Source organism: Manacus vitellinus, unplaced genomic scaffold, assembly GCF_001715985.3.
Source record: "Manacus vitellinus isolate BGI_N305 unplaced genomic scaffold, ASM171598v3 scaffold_0_pilon, whole genome shotgun sequence".
NCBI lineage: Eukaryota > Metazoa > Chordata > Aves > Passeriformes > Pipridae > Manacus > Manacus vitellinus.
The window spans coordinates 30376220-30392017 of NW_021938789.1; the positions used below are offsets into that span (position 1 = coordinate 30376220).

The 15798-nt window shown below is 37.2% G+C and overlaps 1 protein-coding gene across 2 annotated transcripts in view; it reads right to left on the bottom strand.

Annotated features, from left to right (window-relative positions):
- The window catches only part of WDR17 (WD repeat domain 17), a 45585-nt gene that overhangs the window by 17335 nt on the left and 12452 nt on the right, over nt 1-15798 (bottom strand). For both annotated transcript variants that reach the window (XM_018070702.3, XM_018070710.3), the window contains 11 exons: nt 15438-15560; nt 14910-15097; nt 13490-13658; nt 11421-11512; nt 6933-7015; nt 5935-6021; nt 5174-5338; nt 3501-3703; nt 3216-3365; nt 2968-3098; nt 1017-1142 (listed from right to left, as the gene is read on the bottom strand). In XM_018070702.3, coding sequence (XP_017926191.2) covers nt 1017-1142; nt 2968-3098; nt 3216-3365; nt 3501-3703; nt 5174-5338; nt 5935-6021; nt 6933-7015; nt 11421-11512; nt 13490-13658; nt 14910-15097; nt 15438-15560 — 1517 coding nt within the window. The remainder of the gene's footprint in view (nt 1-1016; nt 1143-2967; nt 3099-3215; nt 3366-3500; nt 3704-5173; nt 5339-5934; nt 6022-6932; nt 7016-11420; nt 11513-13489; nt 13659-14909; nt 15098-15437; nt 15561-15798) is intronic.

The following is a 15798-nucleotide window of genomic DNA, read 5'->3' on the forward strand; positions in this document are numbered from 1 at the left end:
AATACAGATAGCAGGCTCAACTGGTTGACAATAGGCTTTGTGGTCTGATCTGTCATGTCCCATGAATCTTATAACCAAGAAATTATTTATATTTCCAACTAACGCAATTTTTATATTCGTTGGAGAAACAAGACTAACTTGCTTCATCTGGCAGAGCTTGAGAAACAAGCTGCAACAGAATTATAGTTAACACAGAAAAAAAAAAAAAGGCAAAACCAGCTTCACGTTTCAACAATTCTCAGTTTATTTCTACCATCAATACACATTTATGGCATTTGGCTATTCATGGCTTTAGTGTACCATATATGGAAGATGGAGAATGAATTTTAAACATTCTTCACTAAAGTAAACTGTCATGCAGACCAATGCCAGCTCCCAAGGATCTGTTTTTTTTTTTTTTTAAAACAAACTATGTTACTTTTTTTCCTCAGCATCTCTATATTTTTTATTATTTTCATGTTGAAGTCTCCAACACATCCTCTCTGTTTCCTAAAAACAGAAAAAACACAGTTGCTCTGCATCCCTACTTCATCCTGAAATGTCTAGGTGCTGCAATGCCATTATCCAGTTTCCTAAGAAAAAGACAGTATCAGCAGCCCTTAACAAGCAGTCAGCATTACCCTACCCCTGCTTTCTCTTAAAGCTGTCAAACAAGATTCTGAGTCAGCAAAAAAGGGGACAAAATGACCAGCAATGACTGTAGTGATTCTAGGTCACCGGAATTATAAATGTACAAAATCATGTTGCAGAGATAAATATTTTGAAAAAGCTTCTCTAGTTAAAAACTGTAAATTATCATTTTAACACTGAGTATGCAGTATGAGTATGAAGTCATGCAGACTTAGCTAGATCCTATTGTAACAGAGTGGTATTGCAGATGGAACTGGTATTGCACAAATATCTTTGGACATGAAATAAATTGTAACCCTTTTGTAAAGCATTAAATGTTATTTTTAAAGAGTGAAATACTATATGGAGTAACAATCATTTTCACATATTGTTCATGTTTCACTTACCATTCTAAATCTAATGAGATGTTTCATATGCATAATTCCTTTGCAGTAGTTTTGTGGAAGCAAACTGTCATCCTGTCCTTTTATTACAGCAACTAAATCCCATAAATTTTTGCTGCCTCCAGGAGGCTGAAATTGTTAGGGAAGAAAAGTTGTATTACAGTCATGCTCAAGAGAGAAACTTGAACTTATGAAGACATTCAAAAACATTTGTCTGTCAACTCCAAGAAGACAATGTCAGACCATTTCAATACTAAAACCTTCATGATGAAGGCATGAATTAGTTCAAGATACTCTAAGTCCTTCAGTCTTCTTGAAGGCTGTAAAGATACAGCAAGATCCATGAATATAAGTATTGGGTTATGTGTGGACATAGTTGAGGGCTTGCCATTAGAGGTTTCCCTTTTCCTCACAAAGACATACAAGCTATCTTGTGGCTACTGCTGGCATAAAACAACATTCAGCTGCTGGGATGCAGGAGCTGCCCCAGTACTTGTTTACCATTTTCTGTAAATTGAAGGCATGGGTAAAAAAAAGGTAAGATAAAAAAACAGCTCCAAGGCTTGACTGCCAGAACCTGGTTTACTTTCTTAATATTAAATCTTGAAATAGACATATATGGCATATGTATATGCACAAAAGCTTGCAGCACAAAATGATCAAGGTGATTATTTTTTAAAAATAGATTTTAAGCCCTTCCATTGGTTTGGCCTTTGAATCAATCCTTCTGTAGATCTAGGACAATAGTTTAACACTGAATGAGGTCTAGAAGAGAGTGAGAATTTAAAAGCTTAAAAAAAAAATAAATCATTAAACCTTTGACCTGAAGGACCTTTCCTAAGAATAACAGGATTACAAGTTTAGAAGTCCAGTTATTTCTGAGTTGGTAAAAAGCATGAAATCCTACTAGAAAAAAAAACAAAAAAAGGCAACCCCCTCCCCCCTAAAAAATATTCTCTCTTTTTTCTGTCCCTTAAAGCTCTTATTTGTCTCCTCATTGTGTAGCACAATATCTCATTTTCTGGACTCAAAAAGCACTGAGTATAGCTGATAAAAAAAGCTTTTGTTCTTGGAAAATTTTAGTACTCTTATAACAGTTTTACTCTCAAATCAACATGGGATATCAAAATGTATAGCTTCTGTGAAACAAGGAATTCCATAAAATATATTTTTAGAAAATATAAAATGTCCAGGTTCCAAATTGAGGAAGATTGTTTCAGCATTTCAAAATCATACACTTCAATCTAGCTAGAAATCATAACAAATATTTTGGATGAACTAGATCTTTATAGATCAGAATCCTGACTTAAATTACAACAGTGCGTGACACAATCTGTAGTTCCAGGTAATTTTTGTCCTTGTTCTACCCCAAGTTCAGCCCCTGTGCAGCTAAACGGTCACAGGGATCCAGTAGTTTATATTTTTAACTCAACTGCACTGAGAGGCTGCAGTGATTTATAGGAAATATTACTATGCTGTGGAGCAAAGGAAACAAATGGATACCGGGGCATCGGTCATCTAGATCTACGGCTGCCAGAATGTAATCCTGTGGTTTGGGCAAAAACACTTGGGCAGTTCAAACCTTACGAGTAATGAGGGTGTCCCTTTGATAAATCAAAATTAAAAACTCTAATGTAGTTTGATAAAACACTTATTTTCATTTTCTTCAATAGCAAATTCTTGTCAGATTACACCTTTCCTATAGAAAATTAAATTATCCCACTAATTTCACTTTGCAAAAAACTGGTGCTCACAACTGACAAACAATTAAGTCATGGACATTTTTATATGCAGAACTGCTAAGAAACAGAACTGATTTCTACATATTTTCTAAGGTCCCTTAAAAAAGAGAGAAAAAAATTGTAAAGAAGGAAGAAATTTCAGTTTTGGAGACTGACCTCAGAAGAGCAAGTCATGCACATTGACAACATACTTAGGTTTACAGAATACTTACTGAAAAACATTCTGAAAACCACCTTAGTTTTTTTCCTCGAGGATTTCCTGACAATTTTTCCAATTCCTGTTTAATATCCCTGGAAACTTTACCACACAGCAAAGGAGGAGCACCAGATTCCACAGCACGATCTAACACACACAAAGATTTATACAAGAAAATTAAAAAAAAAAAAAAAAACAACGAAAGAAAAAAGAAGAATAGTGATATAAAGAAAATTAGAACAATGGTATACACAATTTACTTACCTGTATTGCCGATAATATCATCCCAACATCTATCTGCTAAGATACTTATTGGTAGAGGGTTTATAAGAGGTGTCAATGACCAGAGTCTCACAGTGGAATCACGAGAGCAGGATGCCATAGTAAATGGACGACTAGGATGACATGTTAATCCTAGCAGAGAGGGCATTTAAAAATGCAGTCAAAAAAGTTTATCTAATAACCCATTTGATTAAATTATTTTATAAAATTTAAAATATATTAGAATGCATTTAAATACAGAAATAAAACCAAATTAAAAAATATTACCATATACATCTGCACCATGATCATAAACTGTGTCCAAACACGTTCCATCTCTTGTGTCCCAGACTCGAATTGTATAGTCCCAACTGCCAGATATTAGAAGGTAAGGAATTTCAGGATTCCACATCAGCCCCCGTACTGGAGCTGTGTGTCCACTAAGAACATTTATACAAGCGTCCTGTGTATAATCCCATATTCGAACAGTACTGAAACAGGATAAAAAAGACCAATGTTCATCAAATCACCTATAAAAATACCATTATCTCTCTACTTCAGCAACATTCTAAGCCTCAAATTTATCAGAATATTTATTTGCAATATATTTATAGAAGCTGAAATAGGAGAGGGTGGAGCCAATGCCCTTCAAGTTTACAATGGCATACAAAGTACACCAAAGACCATTCACCAGGGTAAGAAACTATTCCATTGACCACATAATCTTGCAAAAGCTGACAGCCACCCGTCACTTACATATCAGTGAGAGAAAAGAAGTTGGCCATATGTCTGCATATGCAGTAAATTTTTCTGTTAGGACTCTCAAGAGGAAAAAGAACTAAAGAAAAGCAAAACTGTAAAATTTATCTTTCCTATGGCTTCAACAGCCCTCTAACAGACCCAAGAAATTACAGATCTGCTAGTCTAAGCTCAGTTCCTGGAAAAAATTGTGAAGACTATACTAGGTATTATGGAAAGGCATTTAAAGAATAACTCAATCATCAGGCACAGGCACAGTTAACATGGGTTCAAAAAGGGAAAGTCCTGGTTAACTAATCAGGTATCCTTCTATGACAAGGTCACCTGCCCAGTGGATGAAGTGAAGGTGCTGGATGTAGTTTCTCTCAATTTTTAGTAAGAGTTCAGATACTGTACCTGACAGCATCCTTCTGGACAATGGTGGGATAAGCAGGTTCATGGTGCACTGGGTGAAAGACTGGCTGAACATCAGGGCTCAAAGAATTGTCATGAATGGGGCTACATCTGGTTAGCAACTGGTCATCAGCAGTGCTCCTCAAGGTTCAATTCTAGGGCCACTCCTGTTCAATGTATTTTGCTGTCAAGAAGTTTGCTGTGAAGTTGTTTTCTGTCATGAATCACTACACTATGAACTAACAGATTTTGCTTCAAGCATAAACCTCTAATGGGGAAAGCAATAGAAGTCAATACTCCAAACTTGAGATCTTTTACAAAAATATCTTGTATAGTCTGCAGGGAAGTGGCTTAGAACCAGAAAATCCTTCATCTCGCTTACTGAGGACTGCTGTGCTTTCCCTCAAAAAAGATGTCATCAAAACAACAAAACAGAAGTATCTAGCACTCATTAAAAATTTCTGCAGACTATACTTAAGTATATTTTTGAAAAAACATCAGTCACTGTGGTGTCCTCCTTGTATTATTCCTCAGAGTAACAGTATCAGTCACTGATCCTACTCTTGGGAAAGCATTCGGAAAGGTTGCACTGCTACAGCAGCTGTGACAATCTTAATGATCCTGCTGCCCAAATACTACATAAAGCTAACAGCAAAGCTACAGCCTGTATTTGAACAAGGCAGAGATTTAGATTATTAGGTATTCATGAAGTTTTTGAAGGTGCAAACACTAGTACAAGTAAATATTTTGAGTTTCTTGAGTAGTTCTGCTTGAGGTTTTAAGTTTTCCAATAGTTCAGAAATACACACCCATCATCAGAGCCACTGCAGAGGATTCCTTCTCTCAGAGGAGACCACCGTACATGAAACACCTTTGCAGTATGCCCTGTGAAAACTTTCAGTGGCTGATCAGAGCTGGTTGCCAAGTAGTAAACACGAACATTTTTATCCTCACAACCAGTAGCTATCATATCTCTGCAAAATATAAACAGTAAAATCTTTAGTCAGAGAGATGATCAATGCTTTTTTAATTTAAAAATACATATGATGTGTAATTTGCAATTTACTTCAAAAAACAGCATATTTTTGCTTCTTCTTTGTCTCTTCAAGAGACAAAGTAACTATTGATAATCCAATTAAATATACTAAATTAGACAGAAAGTTCTTATGTCATTATTAGGAATTATCTGCAAAATTAATATATATCATAGTGCATTTAGTTGCCTACTACATTTTCAGCTTAGTAGTCATTACAAGGAAGCCAATATAAACCCCTTTTTCCTGGTATTGAATGTCTGTTTTTTTCCCCCCACTATATATTCAGCTAGAGAATTTTTTTTCTCTCATCAATATGAAAAGATCTTCCTTTGAAAATTAAGGAAGTTCATGGTGGTCAATGAGATACACTACTGGGAATATAGAGCTGCTACAGGCATATCCTACTGTGGAACAGATAATTTTAGTGGTTTACTACCACAGTGAAAATCACATTCTAATAACCTTGTGTTTCTTTACTGGTAATCAATTTAAATAGTAAATATTGTCAATTCTTTGGGTTATTTTTTACTTACTTGTTGTTTTGACTCCAATCACAGCCGAACACTGCAGCTGGATGTTTATACTTGTGAAGAACATTGCCATCAATGGTTCGAATAATACTGAAACCAATTATAATGCAAAATAATAAGGAAAAAAAACATTTTGAGGAGGTTATCCAAAATTAAGGTTTATTTTGTGCGAATAAGCCAGGTAGCAAAAAGATATACAGAAAGAATATGAGAAATAGCCATAAACAATATCAGCCCCTCAACTACAAGGCTAACTGTGTATTTTCCAAGAAAACATCTAACTAGACTTCAGTGTCCATGTTCCTTCAGAAGGCCTATGAAGATATCCACTGTAGTACCTCCTTCTTGAAAAGATCCTCATAGCCCTTAATCAAAGTTGTAGTTATGGTTTTAAGGTACAAATAGATCTCTTAAGGAACTAAAAAAAAAAAAAAAAGAAAAAGTTGATTGTTTTCAAAAATTTATGCCCATTATGTTTGAGCTGGAATGACACAGGTAGCAGAGGAAACTAATGAAGAAGGATTTTTAAAATGTACTAGAACATAATATATGCAAAATTGGTCTCAATGGACATTCACACGTTTTTAGAAATAAGGTATTATACTCCCATAATAGTACAATTGTAATTACTTTGTTCTAAACTAGTGCTTTCTAGTCCTTGAAAGAACAAACTTTAAAATTTTAAAAATTAAAACAAATATGGTTGGATAGCTTTTGAAAAGTGTCCCCTGCAGACAAGAATGATAGGATATTCTTGGCTAAATAAAATAAAAATTCAGTTTCACTATCAGAGTGCCTTAAACACTACTCCTTTTGAAAAAGTTTCCTTTATCTTCTTCTTAACATCATGAAAAACATACCCTAAGAAGTACAGAAGACTAATATAATTCTAGTTTTGTCCAGTAAGAAAAGTTTTAACATCAATCACTGACAGTACTGTCAAAATGTACAGACTTGAGAAGTGCATTTAGCAATTTTTTTTTTCTTCCAATAACACTCACCAAAATCCATCACTGCTGCAGGTTGCTATTCTTTTGGAATCTTTATGGCTCCAGGCAATGCAGAAGATTCCATTCTTTCCATGCTTCAAAAAATGCAAAATACCTATCAATAAGAAATAATTCACCCCTTTTTCTCTCATCTATTGACTCTTATTTTATTTTATTCTACTATGGGCTTCAGCCCTTTTCTCCCAGTAAAGTATACTGTACAAAACCACACTATAGTGAGTACCCAATACATCTGGGATTTTTGAAAACTCAAGTCCAAAAAATTAGGACTACGGAGATGGACAGTAAAACTGCTATACTTGCCAGGATCCAAGAGGCAAAACTGGGTCAAGCTGAAGAATAAGCAATCTATAACTCTATAAACCTGAAGCTTAAATAAAGAACGCTATGAGCAATCAAGAGGGACCTCTGGGCCTTTGGACAACTGCACAAGGGATTTGAAGCACAAGTTGTGTTCTCTTTGTCCTGCCAGTTGCAGGGAGTGATGGGAAAAGAAAGAGGAAAATCATGCCAGATGAACATCTGGCTTTGAGACTTGTGTTACCAGCAGAATTTTGGGGTTTTTGATCATGGGTCAGTTTATACAATATCAAGCCTGCTGGCAACAAATGGGGTCCACCTGTCTCAAAGAGGAAAACAGATCTTAGCTCAGGAGTTAGCGGGGCTCATTGAGAGAGCTTTAAACTAGATTGGAAAGAGGACAGGGACAGGCTTGCCAAAGAGAAGGTGTAGGGAAGGGGAGAGCAACAGCAACCACCTAGTATAAGGAGGCCCAAGAGAGAATATCTGGAGCTAGCACAAGCAGCCAAAGGCATAACCACTAGACAGGACTATAGGATGTCCCTCTGCACCCCCACAGGGATACTGACACAATCAAATACTCTGTAAAGTGCCTGTACACCACCACACAAAGTACGAGGAACAAACAGGCTGAACTAGAGATCTGTGAGCAGTCACAGCCCTCTGACCTCACTGAAATTATGGAGACATAGGGGATAGCTTGCATGACTGGAATGTTGTCATGAAGGGCTACACAATGTTTTGGAAAGACAGACCAGGAATGCACAGTGGTGGAATTGCCCCCTGTGTGAGACAACACTTAGAATGTATCAAACTCTGTCTTGGGGTGGATGATGTGCAAGTCGAGAGCTTATGGATTAGAATGAAAGAGAGACTAGTAAGGGTGACACTGTTGTGGTAGCTTGCTGCAGGCCATCTGATCAGGAGGAGGAAGTAGATAAAGCCTTCTACAGGCAGCTAGAAGCAGTCTCAAAGTCACGGACCCTGGTTCTTCTGGGGGACTTCTACTAACCCAACATCTGCTGAAGAAGCAACACAGCAAAGCACAAACAGTCCAGGAGGTTCCTGAAGTGTTGATGGCAACTTCCTGTCACAGGTAGTGGAGGATCCCACAAAGAATGGTGTGCTAATACTAAGAAACAGGGAAGGCCTTGAAGGGTATGTTAAGGTTGGGGGCAGCCTTGGCTATAGTGACCACAAGATTGCGGAGTTCACTATCAGGCAAGGAAGAAGCAGGGCAGCAAGTAAGATACAGCCATAGACTTCATGAGAGCTAACTATTGCCTCTTCAGGGATTTTCTTTGAAAAATCCCATGGGAACAGGCCCTGCAGAAAAGAGGGGTCCAAGAGATCTGGTTGATATTCAAGGATCACTTCCTCCAGGCTCAAGAATGATGCATTCCAATGAGCAAGAAATGGGGTAAAGGGGGCAAGAGACCTGCGTGGATGAACAAAGAACTCCTGTCATTACTCAAGCATAAGCAGGAAATACACGGGAGATGTAAGCAGGGTCAGGTCACTTGGAATGAATAAGTAAGTAGAAATGACATAAGGAAGGCCAAGGGCCATCTGGAACTAAATATGACCAAGGATGTCAAGGAAAACAACAAGGGCTTCTTTAAATAACAATCAATAACAAAAGGAAATCAAAGGATAATGTAGGCCCATTACTAAATGGAGGGGAGAAACTGGTAACAGAGGACACAGAGAAGGCAGAGATATTGAATACCTTGTTTGCATCAGCCTTCACTGACAAGACCAGCCCTCGGGAATCTCTGACCCAAGGGACCAGCCCAAAAGAACGTTGCAAGAAAGGCTTTCCCTTGGTTGAGTAGAATTGGGTTAGATAACCTAGACTAACTTGACATACACAAGTCCAAGTACCCTGACAGAATGCAACTGCAAGTCCTGAGAGAGTTGGTGGACACCACAGTGAGGCCACTCACGATCATCTCTGAAAAGTTGTGGCTATCAGGAGAGGTGCTGGCAGAGGACTGGAAGAAAGTAAATGTCACCCGGGTCTTCAAAAAGGAAAAGAAGGAGGATCCAGGGAACTATCAGCTAATTAGCCTCACCTCATTCTGTGGGCCACCTCTATCCACATGGCTGACAAGAAAGTGATCAGGAGAAGTCAGCATGGATTCATTAAAGGGAAATCATGCTTTAACAACTTGATTGCCTTCTACAATGAAACAACTGCCCAGATGGATGCGGGCACAGCAGTGCATATTGTCTACCTCAACTTCAGCAAGGCTTTCAACACTGTCTCTCACAACATTCTCAGAGACAAACTCAGTAAGTGTGGACTGGATGAGTGGACAGTGAGGTGGGTTGAGAACTGGCTAAACTGCAGATCTCAGAGGGTTGTAATTAGTGGCACAGGGTCTACTTGTAGGCCTGCCACTAGTGGTGTCCCCCAAGTTTCAATACTGGCCCCACTATTGTTTAACTTATTCATCAATGACTTGGATGAAGGAGCAGATACCTCCTCAGCAAGTTCACTGATGCTGCAAAGCTGGGTGGAGTGGCCAATACCCCAGGGTGTGGTATAGCCCTTCAGAGGGACCTCAATAGGCTGGAAAGATGGGCAGAGAAGAATCTACTAAAGTTCAACATGGGCAAAGCAGGGTCCTGCACCTGGGGAAGAATAACTCCATGCACCAGTATTGGCTGGGGGCTGACCTGCTGGAAAGCAGCTCTGCAGAGAAAGACCTGGGGGTCCTGGTGGATAACAAGCTGTCCATGAGCCAGGAATGTGCCCTTGTGGTCAGGAAGGCCAGTGGTATCCTGGGATGCATCAGGAAAAGCATTGCCAGCAGGTTGAAGAAGGTGATCCTGCTTCTCTAGTCAGCCCTAGTGAGGCCACATCTGGAGTGCTGTGTCAAGTTCTGAGCTTCTCAGTACAAGAGAGTCATGGAGCACTTGGAGCAGGTCCAGGGGAGGGCAACAAAGATGATTAAGGGACCTCTCTTATGAGGAAAGGCTGAGAGATCTGGGCCTGTTCAGCCTTGAGAAGACATGACTCAGAGAGAACTGCATCAATGTATACAAATATCTGAAGTGAGGGTGTCAAGAGGGTGAAGCCAGGCTCTTCTAAGTGGTGCTAAGCAATAGGACGAGAGGCAACAGGCATAAACTGATGAACAGGAAGTTCCACTTGAATACGAGGAAAAGCTTTCCTGTGTGGGTGACCAAGCACTAGAACAGATGGCCCAGAGAGGTTGTGGAGTCTCCCTCACTGGAGATATTCAAGAACCATCTGGACACAACCTGTGTAATGTGCTCCAGGACAACCCTACTTGAGCAGAGAGGTTGGACTAGATGACAGACATTGTGGTCCTTTTCCAACCTTACTCATTCTATGATTCTGAATAAGGTTAGTTACTTATTGAAATAATGAAGTGAGTGGGCATGAAAAATTGTGGTATGTGAAAACTTAAATGGGGTGTGTATCAGGATCAGCACTACATAAAAGATGCTTAGTAGCACAAATGCAAAGATCAGTGTTAGACTCCCAGAACTCCTGAATGTATTTGTTTTCTGCTCATGCCTCTCCCCACACCTCTCTTCTTAAAAAGCATCCCTTGTACACTGATGCAGACACCACAGTTAATTATGTCTGCATATCTGAAGATTACAGCTATATACTAAGAATACACAAAATAGAGTAGAATACTACGACATAGTATTACAACAGCTCCTTTATGCCAATAAAAATTATGCTACTGTTTCAGGACTTAAAAATGCCTGGATAGATTTCAGGTAATACAAGGCAAGATTCTAAATGAGGCATACTGTTTAGTGTGCTGCAAAATGGAGCCTGAAAGCCTTATGTTTAAAAATACAGAACACAATTTGCATTTTGATGCCAAGTCTATATGTCCATATACATTGACACATTTAAGAAGGAATCAGCATTGCTTTTGCTGTGTATCCCTACAGGACCAATTTTAATATAATGGAGACCATGTGGTGCTTCATCATTCTCATGTCACAAATCCAGTCTGAGGAAATAAAATACTTCTGCCACACAGGTAAACTGGCACCCACGTAATTCTATAGATTTTTATATTCTAGCACCTTTAAAAAACATATGAACTTTGACCCATCTATTTATTGACACTAGAGGAAATGACTAATTTACATTTTATATAGACAAAAAGAATAATCTCATCTTACCTCACTGAATCTGGTTATCATTTTGCCTTTTCGAACATCCCAGATGAAGGCACCATTTCTGGATGTTGCCCCTGCTATGCAGTTCAGATCTCCTATAAAGAGAGATATTTGTAAAGTGTCACGATAATTATAAGATCACAATATTGTTTGTGTTTATACTTTAAATTGAAGAAATGAAATATCAACAGGAGACATCAATGGCACATAAACATGAATTCTCCATAGTTTAAGGCCAGCATTTGCTACTAAGTCACAAACATCAATTTCAGAAAAAGCCTGACGTGTTTTTTACATTCCTGTTTTGAGGAAAGGCAAAACAGAAGTTGTATAGCTGTAAAAAGTATTCTCAATGCCTGCTGAAAGTCTTGCCCTTAAAAACATAGTGACCATGATGCATATGACTCAAACTAGAAAACAGATACGATCTCAATGTTTCAACCTTAAAGTTGTAGCAACTAGGACACTTTCCTTTAAAGGAAGATGTACTTCCCTATGTACTAAGATAAATCATAAAAATGTGACAGAACATCTAACAGTAGTTTTTTCCTTAATCTTGCACCACTGCAGCATGCAACCCCCTAAGAATGTGCCTGAATCTGTAACTACACTCTACAGGGTGAAAAATCTGAGTACGTAACTCCACAGCGAGAACCTGAAAACTGAATTCAGGCCTAATCTAAAAGCCATCAAATTCTCCTCACCACAGTGACTCTCTATCCCAATATAGCTATACTTTTCATAAATGGCACATTTATAGGAAAGTTTTGACTGTTATTTTATTCCAAGTTTCGGAGGCAGAAAAGACAATCTATGCAGGAGTATAGCATGGTAAATATATAAAATGGGAAGAGATTCAGGCAGGAGAATGAGAAAAGGGGGAAAAAAAGAAAAAAGAGTAATCACTTTTCCCAAAGACCTTCTGAGACCAAATACAAATGGTGATATGTACTGGATTATATATTAGGGATAAAGTACAAGGCAGAGAGGAAATGTCTAAGAGTAAGGGATGTGAAAGAAGCGGCAAAAGCTCTGGCCAGGAGGGACATGAGCTTTTGGACAGGTTGATAAGGAATGGAGTCAAAGCACGTGCTTCCAATTAGTTTTGTGGTTTTTTTAATTTTGTTTTGGGTTTTTTGGTTTTTTTTTTTTTTTTGGTTTTAAGAAAACCAGCCCCCTTCAGTGAACAAACTATTCCCTCAGTTTGAGATACTACTACAAACTGAATTTAAACTTCAAAACAAAATAAGTAAACATAAACACCATATTTCATACTGCCATAATTTACATATAGCAAGACAAATTATCTGTAAGACACTCTCTGAAATGAAAAAAGTCCAAATTCATTTCACATATGCAAAGTACATTAAGCTTCCCATCACAGTATTTCTTTTCCTGTCAGGTATTATTTCTTAGAGTTTAAAAGCCCAGGAGAGAACAGCAGTGAGATGAATTACTTAGATTTTTTAAAAAGCACATCTCCTGTCCAGTGAAACAGAACACAAGAAAGTCAACCTATCATTAACTATTGACATTAGTAACTATTAGTAGTAGGTACACTGAAGAGTGTTGCAGCACAGTTTTGAAAAGAAAAGAAAAGTTCCCACTGACTTCAGTGATTTCTCTAAGAAAAAGTAGATGCCTTGCAGAAAAGGCACTTCCTATTCTAATTAGGTAAAAGCAGAGCTCTTCGATGATTAGAATCCTACACAAAGAAGGAAGAGAAAGAACTAAATATGTATGTTCCACTTTTTAGCACAAAATATAATATGAACTTTAAGTAGCTGCTTCCCATGCAAAGAAAGCCTTTTCGACATTTGTGTAATGCAATGTTAGAAAGGCTCTAGAGATTTTCCTTCCTCCTTTCTGACTGAGAAATACTGGGATCATTACTCATAAGATAAAGCCTCAGAAAGGTCTGAAGCATTGAATTCTACTGGTTTCATATATAATTTAGTTTTGTTTAAACCTTATAAGATACCCTTCTATCTAAAACGAATACTTTTATATGACAAATTCTACACTCAATGCTAATTCAAAGAACATTCAGACATAAAGCAAAATATTCTTACCTGGAGCCCAAGAAATGGAATAAATAACCCCCTCATTACCAGGAGATGTATAAACCGCTGATAAAGTATTAATGTCCCAAACTTTTATTGTGCCATCAAATGAAGCTGTAGCAAGAAGATCAGGGTTATCAGGTTTGAATTTGCAATCAAAGATGGTCTCAACATGTCCCTTAAATGAAACAAATATTTAATCCATTTTTATTACATTTGATTTTTTAATAAGACCAACTCTAGATCAAACTCTAAAATACACTGTATTTAATTGACCTGTCAGGTCAATTAAGAGTTCCAAAAAACCTGCATATTATGGCTTATAAGTCAAAATTAAAAGTCATAAAATAGCTTAGACTATAACAGTACTCTCTTTCAGAGATCATTATTAAAGACAGAAAAATTATTTCCTGAAACAACAGGACACACAATGCCAGAAATTTGTTAACAATTTCTGTTGGAACTGAGTTGCTAAAAAACAGAGTAAAAAAAAAAACAAAGCAAAAAAAGAAAAAAATAGTTAATTTTTTAAAACAGAATTAATGTTGCCCTTTTGTTATAAACTATGTGACTGCAAAATAAAGCTCTGTATGTTAAACATGTTCTACAAGTTGTCTAGTATCCCACTGAATTTTCTGTCTTTCTAGATGCAGTCTATGGTCTATTGTAGTTTAAATTTCAATCCATTAGAAACTCCACATGTCAGTTGCTTGTTTTCTAAGACATGCACTTGTAGAATTTAAGTTGGCAAATATATGAAACATGGTTAATATGCAAGAATTTTTTTTAAGCCTCAGTTGCTTTATAGGACCAAACCCATTAAAAATGGAAAAATAACAGCAGCCAATAGCCTCTATTCAAACACATACATCATTACAGCTGAAAATTGTTTGGGTTTTTTCCAAATGAAAAGGGAACTTGTAAAGAGGAAAAGAGACAAATCCTTAAGAATAACCAAGCGCCCTGTGAAGAAGAGGCTCATCTAATATGGGATAAACCCAATTCTGAATTTCAGCTTCAACAAAAATTTCATAATTCAGTCTTTGTAATTTTAAACTGAGTGAACTCACCATATATCCCTCTGATTTGACTAGAATCCTTTTTCTGAATTATAGAAAACCCTCCAGCCCTTCTGAGAAGGCCATCAAATTAAAATTTTAGTTAAAAAAAAAAACCCAAACCACAAAAAAACCCACAAGTCCTTAAATCTTTATTTCTGGATGAAAACAAACTGCCAGAATACTGCCAACAGGATTCAGTCCTTTGCAATAAAGAACTATTTCCAATTTCAGAACTGTCATTTGTTTCCTAGAAATTTAGAGTCTTTTTGATAGAAACTGCTGTGAAGACTTCATTCCCCATTTTTTTCCTGTTAGAAGAAAGTGTGTAAGCCAAATAAACTCTCATTTCAAAGACAGATGAACCATACCAAATCTCTAAGGAAATCCCACTTTTTGGCTCCCATGTCGTAAAGCCCCACTCCACCATCCATAAAACAACAGACGGTGTGACCAGGAGGAAGAGAAAATGCTTGGTTTTGGGTTAAAGTTGGAGGAGGAACAGCCTCACTTGTTGAAGATGTATGATGATTTTTAGTAGGATACTGTGATGAACGTGCTTAACAAAATAAAGCAAAAGACAGAAATAGAGAAGATTATTTCTTATTTCAATAATAAGTAACAATTATAAAGAGTAAAATGCTTTGTATTCCAATGAGATTTAAAAATAAAGAAATGGAGAATTCCTGTATGAAGCCTGGCCTGCTAAAGAAGGATCTTATAAAGTGTTTGATCCTTTATGCATTTGTCTAGTCCACCAGCAGTAGAGGGTACTTGGTTTAATTAAGAACTACAGAGCTGTCCAAACTTAAGGATTGACTTGGACATAACAAAACTCATAAACAAGATTTTCTTAACTGGCAGCCATTACAATGAATAACAATCAAAATTACACTTACACTTTTTCTTTGGAGGAGAACTTAGCACATGCAAACCATGGAAACCCGTTTGCTTCAATTTAAAATTATCTATAGGTGTTGTACGTGAAACATTCCAAACACGTAACACACCAACCTGAGAATCTGAAATTTAAAAAAAACCAAAAACAAAAAAACCAAAACAGGACACAGAGATATGTGGTTTAAGGATTGATTTATGCAAAAATGCAACAATGAATTAAACTTAAAATCCTAAGAAGAATTTTATAAGCAGACACTGTCATCTCTATAGAATCACAGAATAATTAGGGTTGAAAGGGACCTGTGGAGACCATCTAGTGGAACCTCCATGGTAATATTCTATTTATCTTCCATTTACCTC